This window comes from Mesoplodon mirus (genome assembly GCF_964341445.2).
Source record: "Mesoplodon mirus genome assembly, chromosome: 11".
Lineage (NCBI taxonomy): Eukaryota > Metazoa > Chordata > Mammalia > Artiodactyla > Ziphiidae > Mesoplodon > Mesoplodon mirus.
The window spans coordinates 79,591,755-79,605,527 of NC_138987.1; the positions used below are offsets into that span (position 1 = coordinate 79,591,755).

Genomic DNA, 13,773 nt, shown 5'->3' on the forward strand with positions numbered 1-13,773 from the left:
AGACAAGCTGATAGTATCTGTTTTAACATTGTTAGCTCTAAGGTATGACATTAAAAGCAACTTTCACAGAGTTACAGATTTCTATAATAGAATTTTTTATTGTATTAAATTGTGTTGCTAGAAAAATTATGTTTTAAGAAAAAGAGCAGGGCTTCCCTGGTGGCGCAGTGGTTGAGAGTCCGCCTGCCGATGCAGGGGATGCGGGTTCATGCCCCAGTCCAGGAAGATCCCACATGCCGCAGAGCGGCTGGCCCCGTAAGCCATGGCCGCTGAGCCTGCGCGTCCGGAGCCTGTGCTCCGCAACGGGAGAGGCCACAACAGTGAGAGGCCTGCGTACAGCAAAAAAAAAAAAAGAAAGAAAAAGAGCAAACAAAAATTTATAAGACAGAAGAAATAATAAGGAAGTCAGAAAAAGTATACTTAGACACATATAAAATGTACATGTATTTAAAAAAAAGATAAGAAACTATCTGGGAAGCATATTACTTGTATAAAAGAAACTATAACAAAATAGGGGAGAGTTCAAAAGCCAAGTGGGGAACAAGTCTGAAATGATAGGAGGAAAAAGTCTCATGAAGTTGAAAGCAAAAGAGGGGTCAGTGATTTTAAAAATGGATGAGGTGCTTCCTTGGTGAAGTCTTAAAGCAGAAGCAGGACCTGAGCTGTTGCCACATCCATAAATTCCTATGCAGTAAAGAGCAGGTTAGTGTTTGCCATGAAGGCTGCCTTTTTCAGATTCTGGAGGTTTCGTGCTGTTCTGTGATTTCAGACACTGCCATAACTTGTGAAACTCCCTGGCAGCTAGTCTGTAATTTAGAAGCAGATGGAGTAGGTAGCATATTTATATTTATTTTTCTTTATTAAAATGCTCTCTACTCTGTATCTACAGCTGACACCAAAGATTTTCTTATAAGATGTTATTTAATAGAATACAAGGATAATATAGGTATTAGGCACAAAAGAAAATATACATTTCCTAAGACTTTTATCACAAAAACCTCCTTCAAAAACCATAAATTCCTTAAGTAGCTTTTTAATATGAAATTAAAAGTATTTTACTTTTATCTTTTTAAAAATTGAATCCAACTTAATTTTAGCATAGAGATGGCTCACAAAAGGGAATATTAAATGGGTGATGAAGTACACTATAGCGTTATTTACAAAACACCTATACTCCATGTCTTAGTCTGCTCAGGCTATCATGACAAAATATCATAGGCTCGGTGGCTTAAACAACAGACATTTATTTTCTCACAGTTCTGTAGGCTAGAAATCCAAGATAAAGGTGCCAGTATGAATGGTTTCTAGAGAGAGCTTTCTCTCCAGCATATAGCTTAGAGAAAGCTGCGTTCTAGCTGTGTCCTCACATGCCAAGGGGGAGAGAGTGACCTAGCTTTCTGGTGTCTCTTATAAGAGCACTAATCCCTTCATGAGGGCTCCACCCTTATGACCTCAATGAAACCTAAGGATCTCCCAAAGGCACCGTCTCAAAATACCATCACATTGAGGGTTAGGGCTTCAACATATGAATTTGAGCATGGGGGAAGTGGAGACACATTAAATCCATAGTACTGCACAAGCCACCAACCATTTCAGTCAACCAACCAACCAACCTACGTTTTTTTATGTGCCAAGCACTATTCCAGGAACTGATAATATAATAATTTAAAAAGACAGATAATGTCTCCCCTTCCAGGAACTTACAATCTGAGAAAAAGGAGGAATAGTCAAACAATGAATACATAAACAAGATTCTGCTAAGTACTCTGAGGAAAATAAAATAAGAGTGGGTTAGGGGGAGCAGAAACTACTTTAGACAGAGAAATCAGAAAATGGTTATCTAAAGAAGTGCCCTTTCAGTTGAGCTAAATCATGAAGATGAAGTAGGAACGAACAAGTTAAACCAATCACAAAATGCTCAGAAAGCATTTATTCTACATACTCATCTTTCCAAAGTTTCAGATTTTGGCCACTATTCTCTGTATTGTTAAAGGGTTTTAGATAGTAAATTCCTTGACTATTCCCTTCAAAATCACAATATCTTTCCTCCTTCAGATAGAATACGTAAAGACACACAGCCTTCTCAGCAAGTAAACACTCAAAGAGAAAAGGAGATGGAGCTCTTCAAAGCAATTCTTATCTATTAACATGTAGCAAATATGCCTTAGTCACCGCTTTCCACATTAAATGTTTCTGCCTGAGAAAAGTCTAAACTTTTAAGATCATCAAAGAAATATATAGAAAACATATAGACCCTGGGAGCCACCTAATCCTGCCTCAGTTTGGGTGTGTCTTCTCCTTCAACATTCATTTCTGGCTGCTGTGAGTGTAAATGCATCTTTTCTCCATTACTTTTTACTCAACTATCTGGTTGAGAGAGAAAAAGGCACCATGACTTACCTACCAAATAAAGTATTATACATGGATTTTTAAAGAATTTGATTCAAACCAGTCTTTTCATTTACTGGTGAGGTCTGTGGCTTTGTTCTAGAATGGTTGAGGTCAGAGTTTGACCTCAGATAAGTAGGAAAATACAGTAAATACATCCCTTGAGATTGTAAACTAGAGTATTCAAAAATAACAGGTTTGCCTCACCACTGGATGAGAATGAGGCTTAGCCACATTATAAGCCCATGTTTTCCTATTTTTTGGCAATACCATTACATGCACACACACAAAAATCTATCACTAAGCACTGCTCAAAAACATTTACTGGGTACAAAAATTCTGTGTGCACTCTAAGAATTCTCCTTGGACTATTTACAATCTAGTAAAGAAGGTAAAACATGCACTCCTAATGTGATAAATGTGCTTACAAACATCCTAATAGTAAATGGGATTACTGTAAATAAACATTAAAATTATATTTTACCAAATTACATGATCCTGAAAAGACAATTTTAAAAGTTATCTAAATGTATAAGACAAGTTAAAGATCAAATTCAGTGTCACAGAATAAGAATCATAATGACAATTCTATACCATCTCTGAAATGTGTTCATATAAACCTTTGCATTAGTATAGCTCACAAGCGGTCATGTACTATCTAACTTTAAAAGAAATTATGGCTCTGAAATTAGCATTCAGCCTTGAATACTCACAATTAAAAATAAGTAAAACTTTTAAGACCAAATGAATATATAAAAGTATTGGGTGGCCCAAAAGTTCATTCAGGTTTTTCTGTATGGGTCATTAACGTTACAGAAAAACCCGAACGAACTTTTTGGCCACCCAATAATACATGCTTGTTGAAGAAATTTTATGCAGAATCATACTATAAGAATTTAGGTACCTAAATTTAAGGTAGACTCAATCCAGTTTTTTGTATAATTTTTTTTTTTGCAGAAAATCTTCTCTTTAATGAAGGTAATTCATTTAAATTGAGAAAACTATTTTTAAATTTAAAAGCAGGTTAAAAACCCTTTATTTTCTGTTTACTATAATATTTGAAGGTTCATTTAAACTAGCCAAAACAGTTTACTTGATTTTTTTGTTTTTAAATATTTTACATTTCTAACTAAACTACTTAAAATTTCTAAATATGTTGAAACTTATCTGGAACACAAAAAAGTCATTTTACATATTGAATCAAATCTAAGATGCATATTTCATCACACTTTAAGATTTCTGAAGTTACGAAAGGTTATCTTTTCTGTCCCCTCAAAATCTATTATCAAATTGATGGTGTGTCTTTAAAAAATCTATGTTATCTTAAATTTGTGAAGGTACTAGCAAACATTTTAAATTTCAGTTATTGTATAAGGGAGGAAAAACACTTTCACAATGGTCAATTAGCCTATAGAACTGAAGATGGTATTCTTCTAATGACTTCAAAATTATTCAATTTAGTTTCGATAAATAAAAGAACTTGATTTTCTGAATTATTGGAACAGGAATGATAAAAATCACATAATACCTTCAGAATATGAACCAGCATGAAATTTCCAAAAGGTATACCTACATTGTCAATCCTCAATAATGTCCCCAATCTTGGCATTCTTTGAAACTGAACAGTCAATTTTCTCATTACTACTGTTACTTAGGAACAAATAATCCAATTGTTAAAGTATACATTTTTCCCACTGGTAGAATGAAAAAAAAGTTTTTGTTTTCCTAAAAACTGCATATTTGGATGATAAAATGGGGGGGTGCTTTCCTAAAATGTTTATAGTATTGTTATTGTTTAAACTGTATCCAAAAATCTAGTGTTTTTATAAACAAAGAGTTTAAGCTGTTTTCATTTTGGAAAAGTATATCATTTTTATTTGCTAAAAATGATCCTCATTTAAAAGAAAAAGCTGCTAACTCCTAAGTTAGGGAAAGGTTATAACACCTAAGTTAGGGGATAAAGATAATGAACGAGGAGAAATAGTATACAATTTAAGTGTTTATTCTCAAGATAATTAATATTTTGCAGGGGGGAGGGAATGACTTAAGGTCCTTATTAGGAACATCAATCATGATGTTGGTGATCTGTATCTACAGATACAGGTAAAAAGGTATTAATACAAGTTATATGTTGTAAGACAAAAAAATCAAATGAGTAGTAGCCATTTAGATACTCTTGTAAACACCCTCCTCCTCAAATTAGTTGTTTAAAGTTTTTTACTTCCCTTGAAAAAATGGAACAAAGCATGCGAAATTCAGTGACCATCAGGAAAAAGGAATATGACTGACTTTCTATATAACTGAAGATGAAAACAAAGAATAAAGTAGTTTTCCCAAGAAGTTTTTTTTTTCATTCTCTATACATTTTCTTCTTCATTTCAACAATTCTCACAGGCACCTACAAGTACCAAGCAACAGTATGTAAAAATGAATAAGACATGGTCTTTACCCTCAAATTTTATTAAGCAATATTGAGACCTACAACTCCCTACAATCTAGTACTAATTCCATAAAGAGGTAAATATCCTTGGAGAAAGCGTATGTTTAACCTTTGCTATCCCAGATAATTCCCTTTAATAACAATTAACAGTGAGAGAATACTGGGAATATGGCAGTAATGATGGTAAAGTTTTCAGATCTCTCAAAATTCCCTCACAAAAACACACAGAGCACCTAAAAAAGTAGGACCAAAAGCTCATACTCATTATCTCTCACAAAAATAGATGTCACATATCTCTGTGAATGCCAGAATATAAGCAAGTAAAAATAAACCAAGAACAGTCTCAAGACCTGCATGGCATCAGAATCTGGGCAAGAGGAAAGATGAAAGCAACAGGGTATCAGACAGACATGAGAACTCCAAAACAGCTAACAGATACTCACTGGAGAGGTCAGCAGGCCAATAGGAGGACAGCAAGTAAGACAGAGGAGCCTAACATTCTAATAAGTACAAGTGGTCCTCAGTAAGGTATCAATGGCCCAGGATACACTGGGTCCAATAAACTCTAAATACTTTCAAGAGAAAGCCCCACATTGAGGAGAAAAAGCTGAGAACAGAGTCCAAATTAACCAAGCCAGAGACAACAAAACAAGGAAGGAAAAGAAGATCAAGTCAAAGTGAAAGAAGGGAACAGAGTCAGAAAATCTACAAATGTTGCCACATCCTTTTAATCTGACAGAAACATTAGAGCACTATACAATCATGAGGGGGGAAAAAACTGCCTTAAATCACTCCTCCAGTTAAAAAGATCAAGAAAACTAATTTCACATAAAAACAAATAACAGAATATTATGTCAAATGCTATGCAATGTTTTAGATAGATAGAGAGAGAGAGAGAGAGAGATGGAACAGTATGACAGCCCTACATAAAATAAAAGCACAGCAGAAATATATATTTTAAAAAGAAGTTTTAAATTCTACCCTTGTATTTCAAATGAGTTAAAAGACATTATGAAAGTGATAAAGTAGATTACAGAATATGAATCATAATTAGAAAAACTCAGAAGTGATGCGAGAAATTTCAGAAAAAAAAACTATAACAGAATAAATCATTTCAGAAATGATGACTAAACTAAAAAGAACGTAACATTAAATAAGTTAAACTGAAAATACCTTAAGAGAACTGGAATAAGAGAGGAAACACATTTTAGATCAAAAAGAAATGAAGAAAGATGAAAAGGATTCAAGAATAAAGGGTAATACTGAAGACAAAGAGTAACCAATACACACATAATAAGAGTCACCAGAACAAATAAAACATAGTAAGAAAATAAAACAAGTATTGAATTTATAATTAATAAAAACTCCTGGGCTTCCCTGGTGGCGCAGTGGTTGAGAATCTGCCTGCCAATGCAGGGGACACGGGTTCGAGCCCTGGTCTGGGAAGATCCCGCACGCTGGGGAGCAACTAGGCCTGTGAGCCACAGCTACTGAGCCTGCGCGTCTGGAGCCTGTGCTCCGCAACAAGAGAAGCCGCGATAGTGAGAGGCCCGCACACCGCGATGAAGAGTGGCCCCCGCTTGTCGCAACTAGAGAAAGCCCTCGCACAGAAATGAAGACCCAACACAGTCATAAATAAATAAATAAATAAATAAAATTTAAAAGTGGTCACCTAGCTTTAACAATGATTAATTCATAGTCATTAAAACAAAACAAAAAAAAAAACTCCTTGACATTTGGAAGGAGGAATTGAAACTATATATGTATATTAAAGGACACATTGGAAATCTAGGGAAATCAACCTAGAATGACCAATACCAGGACATATTACAGTAAAATTATTTGACTTTAAAGAATAAGAAATTAAAAGAAGAGTAGATGAAATTAAGCAATACTTCATAATAAAAGAAAATGGAATAATATATTTAGATACCCATAAAAAGAAAAAAAGAATAAGGAATCTCTTAATGAACCACTATGGAAGGGCCTCCAAGAAATATGCTTCAAAAAGGAAGGGGGGGGGTGCTTCCCTGGTGGTGCAGCGGTTGAGAGTCCGCCTGCCGATGCGGGGGACTCGGGTTCGTGCCCTGGTCCGGGAAGATCCCACATGCCGCGGAGCAGCTAGGCCCGTGAGCCATGGCCGCTGAGCCTGCACGTCCGGAGCCTGTGTTCCGCAACGGGAGAGGCCACAACAGTGACAGGCCCGCGTACAGCCAAAAAAAAAAAAAAAAAAAAGGAAGGGGGGAGGTGAATTTTTTAAATAAATAACAAAAGTGCATTTATTTAGTACACTACCATCTGTATATAGGCATGCCTCGGAGATACTGTGGGTTTGATTCCAAACCCACAATACTAGCCATCATCTGAGTCTTCAGTGAGTCCTAATCTTTTGGCTGGTGGAGGTTCTTGCCTCAGTGTTGATGGCTGCTGACTGATCAGGGTGGTGCTTGCTGAGGCTGGGGCAGCCGTGGCAGTTTCTTGAAATAAAGCAGCAGTGAGGTATGCCACAACGACTGACTCTTCCTTTCACAAATGATTTCTCTGTAGCATGCAATGATGTTTGATAGCATTTGACCCACAGTAGAACATCTTCCAAAATCGGAGTCAATCCTCTCAAACCCTGCTGTTACTTTACCAACTCAGTTTATGTAACATTCTAAATCCATTGTTGTCATTCAACAATCTTCACAACATCTTCACCAGGAGCAGATTCCATCTCAAGAAACCACTTTCTTTGCTAAACCAAAAGAAGCAACACGTCATCCTCTCAAGTTTTATTATGAGACTGCAACAATTCAGTCACATCTTCAGGCTCTTCTTCTAATTCTACTTCTCTTGCTATTTCCACCACATCTACAGTGACTTCTTCCACTGAAGTTTTGAAACCAAAACATAAAATTTTTATTTTCCTTTCATTTTCCCCTCTTTCTCAGAATATGGATAATCATTTTTAAAGACAGGTGAATAAATAGGATATCTTCAAGCTATGTGTAATTTGTAATTCCTTCAGTATTCTCTACTACTAAGTAGGACTTCAACTACATTTTGGGTTACCTATGCAGAACTGGTTAATTCCTCACATACCAGGTTATCAAGTTAAATGCTCAAGGTATCAAGACATTGCTCTAATGCCATAAAGCATAATTACTACAGTAGTCTCTGGCTAAGGGCCCAACTTTCCAACATCTGACTAGTATTCATTTTAAAACAGTACACAAAAATATTGAGAATAGTATCTATTCAAAATGATGTAATGTAACCTTTGAAATCAGCAACAGAACACAGATAATACTCTGAAGCAGTATAAATCCATTTATGAGATCAATTTAAAGTCCTCTGAAACACTGTGTTTTCACATCACTTTTTTTAAATTAAATTCTCAAACTGAATAATCAAGATACTATAACTAAGAGACATTTCAATAGGAAATGGCATTTGGAAGCACAGACCCAACCTTTAAAAAGTTTGTACAGGAAATTCCCAAAACTAGCCATAGCTACCAATACCAACAACTATCAGAGATGATAATTTAACAATCAGCTGTATCTATTAATTAACCTTGTTAAAATGTGGTCACAGTATGAAGTGTACAGTCTGAGAAGCTTCCAAGTCTCTTCAGTGCTCGTCACAGATGTGGATGTACTTGCTATGAGAGTCAGAGAGAAAAGACAAAAGAGATTGAAATCCATGTTGTACTAAGATGAGCTCTCTACTCATGTTTCATGAAAAGTCCTTTAAATAGGTACCGCTGACACATGGAGCATGATTCACTTTTCTTGCTCTGCTTAGGCTCACACCCTGAACAGCACAGGAAAGGAGAGGTAGTGCACACCCCCACTGTACTGCAGAGTTCATGGTATTCCTTATTTCCTTCTGTTATGGGCACATTCACACCGCTCCACCTAACCTGGTAATTAGACCATATCACATAAAACCACAGTTAGAATTCTCTGTAATAGTTAATGTTGCTCTTTAAAAAAAGTTTTAAGGGTTTTACAAACATTCCATTTATTAATTACTCCATCTCGTGTCAGATTAAAATACTGACAAAGGCACATCCAACAGTAGTCTAAGCAGAGGTAGATTTCTTACAAAATTGAAAATTCGAGCACTATATTTTGATATCACATGAAAATACTTGGATATGAATTTTGTTTGCTTTTTTTTCCTCTGTATTGTCCACCTTTTCCACAATAAACCTATTATTCTTATAAATATACAAACATTTATATTTATTAACATTTTTTAAGGAGAAAGGCTTCTCAGTCAATTTAATCCAGTCTTATCAGGACTATTTTTTGTACTCCTGGATATTTTGCTTTATTTAGGATACAATAGAGAGGCAGGCACCAATATATTATCCCTGTCATCAAAAATAGCAGAAAACTTTTTCTATTCCATTAAGCTCCACAAATATTTAGAAGACGTGTATGCTATATATGCTATATATGCCTTAATATAAAAATATGTGGATTGCCATAGTCTACAGAAAATACATGATAAATATATTGACTTTCAAATATCTGAGGGATGACTTGCAGACCATAATTCAAGCAAGAAACTTAATATATATTTTCATGATTTAAAAACTCACTTTTGCTAAAATTTCATCCTACATATATTTAGCATAGAGTGGCCTCCTTTGATACTCACAAATTTAATCACATCTCCTATTCCTAAGAAATTATTAGCTAGAACCAACTTTGTACCAGTTTTTAAAATAGGCTATATTCCCAGAAAGAAATGAATTAGATAAAGTAGGTCAAACAGTGAAGGTCAAGATTTTCTAAATCCTTAATGATCAGGTACAATACAATTTAAATATATTTATTAAAAATACATTTCCAGAAAGTCTAACACATATACTTTTTTTTTTTTTTTTTTTTTTTTGCGGCACGTGGGCTTCTCACCGTTGTGGCCTCTCCCGTTGCGGAGCACAGGCTCTGGACGCGCAGGCTCAGCAGCCACGGCTCATGGGCCCAGCCACTCCGCAGCATGTGGGATCTTCCCAGACTGGGGCACGAACCCGTGTCCCTGCATCGGCAGGTGGACTCTCAACCACTGCGCCACCAGGGAAGCCCCACATATACCTATTTATGCACAAACTTGGTAAGTATAAAGCAGATATAGAGATTTATGGATTATCTCACAAACTGAGTTATGCATATTTTTATTTTCCCCTCTTCTATCTACAAGGACTCTATGAGTTGATTACTTAAGCTGTTTTCCTTAAAAACTTTACTCAAAATACCTACTTTAGGTTAATGTATTTTAAGCTTGAATTAATTTTCTGCTGTAGCTACAATAAAGAATATTTAAAATTTTAAATGTTCCTTTTTATTTCACTTCTAGACTAAGATGAAATAGATGCACTTCTCCCCATTTTTCTCAAGAAGTACAGCTAAAAGACCTGGACATTATCTTTAAAACAAATGTAAGAGGACTGCAAAGGGGGACACGAAAGCAGACCACCTGGGGACTTGAGGAACCAAGGAATGACACAGCAGCAATTTTGTGAGTTTTCTTTTAGCTTCCTATATCCTAAACTAGGTACTGGAATGACCAGCAACCAGGAAATGCCAATGGGCACAAACACAAACAGCCCCAAGAAAAGCTATCCCTCTCCATTTCCAAAGGTCCACAAAAGGGGCAACCTAGCAGAACAGATAACTGGTAGATAATAAGTGCTCTATGAGAGCCAAACCACACGGAAAAAAAAAAAAAATGTGATCCCATCTCCAGCTCTATGAGCAAAGGCCAAAATGCTAAACCCAGACTCTACCCTCACCCAGCAGGGACATAGAAACTAAACAGTGTGCCTGCCTTTGAGTTCAATTTGGCTATTAGACCTCCTAGTATACTTTTCTATCACTTATTTAGCCAAGGTGATAAAATACTCCCTAAGTTAGTTTACTCTTTTTTCCACATAGTATAAAAAGGAGAGAGATCCTTTTTGGTACTGAAGTAAAATCACCTAAAAAATGTTTTCTTGAGACGTACTGTTTCTAGTAAAAGGAAAGTATTTTTAAATTGAATATTAGTTTTGAAGACTCAAGTTGTTACTCTTAGATTACCACTATTAATAGTAAAAGCAATAAGACAATAACGATAATGTCACTAGGCATTTACATTGGTTTTCACTACGGAAAGCTCAAAGTGTTGTATACCAGGTGTTAGATGGTCTCTCAGGTATGTTATTGTTCCCATTAACAGATTGAGAAACCGAATTTGCAAAGGTATCGGTCTCACTAACGGGCCCAGAATAAGTCACTCGATGTAGAGAGAAGAAAACACAAAGTTCCAGTAATCAGTACTGAACCTTCCAATAAGCACCCTAATTCCAAGTATGGGGCTATAAATGTGGCTGTACACAATGCAATTAGCCCTTGGGCAGCAGGGTGCATTATATTAGTGAATTCAGTCATTCATTCAAGAGTATTAATTGAGCCCACATTACATGCCAAGTATTGCTCTAGGCACTGGAAAGTTCCCCATCTCATGGAGCTTACACTCTGGTGAGGGTAAAAGAACAAATAAACAAATCAAAATAAAATAACAATTGCTATGAGGAGGGGGGAGAAAAAGCAAAGAAAGGGGGCTAGGGAATGCTGAGCATGTACACAGGTTCTTATTTTCTATAGCATAGCCAAAGAAAGCTTCCACAAGAAGGTAGCATTTGAGCAACCTTCTAAAGGAAACTGGGGTTCACAGAGAGTTGTTAAAAAGTATAATTTTCAAAAAGTTAAAATGTGACTCATATAAATATAAATGAAACACATCAAAAACTTATACTACTCTTTATTAATAAAAGAATCATTTATGTTAACAGAAGGAATCAGATGTTAAGACTGGTTCAAAGAGCATTTGAATAGGCATACGAATAGAAAATTTAAATAACGGAGTGTTAGACAGAGCAAGAGTGCTAGTTGGAGATAATGTCTAATGAATGTCCTACAGGGCAATAAACACTATTCTTTGAAATTCTAACAGAGAGATATTATTTGCACCCCTTCTGTGAAAAAAATTAATTAACGTGTAATGTCAATACAACTGAGACTTTTAATCAATAGTAAACAGTGAGTCACATTCACAGTGAGTACTACATTCTTTTAAATAATCCTTGAGTAGGTGTAGTAAGTAACGCCCTCATAGGACACTGAAAGAACATACTGCTCACCCTTTTCCTTGTTTTCAAGTTTTACATTTTTTAAACAAAGCCATGCAGATATCTGCAGGAAGAGCATTCCAGTCAGAGAAACTGAATGAATCACAAACTGTTTCCCTCCACTCACCACTCCAACAGGTAAGGAATGCCCTCAGTAACACAGACTCACACATTTCGCCTGGACCTTATTATGAATTCAGTGTAAGTGAACAGCTGGGGGCGAACTGGAAAAGTTGGAGAAGCCAGAAGATTTACACTGAAAGGAGAATGATAGTTGTGGTTGGGAAATGATTTGACTCACATTTTTAAAAAACACTACTCCACCTGCTGAAATAAAGACTCATTAAGGGAGAAGAGCACGGGTAGAAGCTAGAAGACCACTTAGGAGACTGTTAAAATGATCTAGGCAAATAAACAAGTAAATACATAGTTTGTCAGATGTGAAAAGTGCTATGGAGAAAAATAAAGCAGAATAAGGGAAGGCTGGTAAGGGATGTCAGCATCGTTTGGAAAGGTCTCCCTTGATAAGGTGATATTTGCACGGAGACCTGAATGATATAAAAATGTGAACAATGCAGAAAACTGAGGGACGAGAGCTCTAGACATAGGGATAAAGCAAAACGACCAAAGAGAAAGAGTCAGGGAGAAGACAGGGAGAAGGGACACAAAAAAATGGAGGGCCTTGCAAACCATTTTAAGGACTTACTTGACTTTTAGTTTGGGTGAGGTGAGAAGCCATTGAAGGTTTCCGAGCAGAGAAATGACATGAGCAGCTTTAACTATTAAACAGATCACAGTGGCTGTCATGTGGAGAATGGTCTGTAAGTGGGCAATGACAGAAGCAAAAAAGATTAGAATAGAAGATACTTCAGTATTCCAAGGGAGAAATAAGGATGGCCTACAATAGGTTGGCAGCAGTGACCATAATGACAAACAGTCGAAACCTGGATATTCTGAAGGTAGAGCCAACAGGTTTTGCTTAAGGAACAAACATGGGGGAAGCACAAAAAGGAATAAATGTGGGTTTCAGCTTTAGCAACTGGAAAGACAGAACTGCTATTTCCTGGGATGGGGAAGACTGCAGAAGAAACAAGTTTGTTAAGGAAATTTGAGGAGAAGACGAGGAGACATTGATTACAAACAATTTATGAAAAAGGTTAAATATCTCAGTTTGGTGTTTATACGATTCTAAGCTCTTTTCAAATGTAATCACAACAAGAAAAATTGGAATGTCTAATTTCCAAATTGAGAAAATCATCAGAAACAGAATATTTTTTGCCAGACTGAGTCTCAAACAGCTAACCTGCATGGCTTCTCAGGGATTCGTGCTGTTCAAAATGGCATTTATCATTAATTTCACACATTAGTCAGTATTTTACATATTTAAGCAAGTATCTGATGCTTCATTCATCAAGTATTCATTGAGCACTTTTTGAAGTTATATTACATGCTTCATCAAAAGGCCTACATACTAAATTTATAATTCACTGTTTTTACCTGAAGTTCTTTGTACCTATCTTGAAAAGAAATGGCCTCTTGCTCTTTTTCTTTAAGGAAATCTTTTTCCAAGACACTATGTTTTTCCATCAATGATTCCACATCCTAAAAGAAAAAAAATCCAAGCATAAATTTTGTGATATTTAAAGGCATAAAATATATTCAGTTTTTTCAGTGAACATATTAGAAAATATTTGGTAAGGAAAGAACCCACCGGAAGTATGGTTTTCAAAGTTCAACAATATTATAAAACGTATGCTTCACTCTCATTCCCAGACCAATA

At 35.9% G+C, this 13,773-nt stretch overlaps 1 protein-coding gene across 4 annotated transcripts in view; it reads right to left on the minus strand.

The window, feature by feature from the left end:
* Positions 1-13,773, minus strand: part of CCDC91 (coiled-coil domain containing 91) — a 401,471-nt gene that overhangs the window by 250,525 nt on the left and 137,173 nt on the right. For all 4 annotated transcript variants that reach the window (XM_082636831.1, XM_082636829.1, XM_082636828.1 and 1 more), the window contains exon 6: positions 13,491-13,595. In XM_082636831.1, the coding sequence (XP_082492957.1) occupies positions 13,491-13,595 (105 nt within the window). The remainder of the gene's footprint in view (positions 1-13,490; positions 13,596-13,773) is intronic.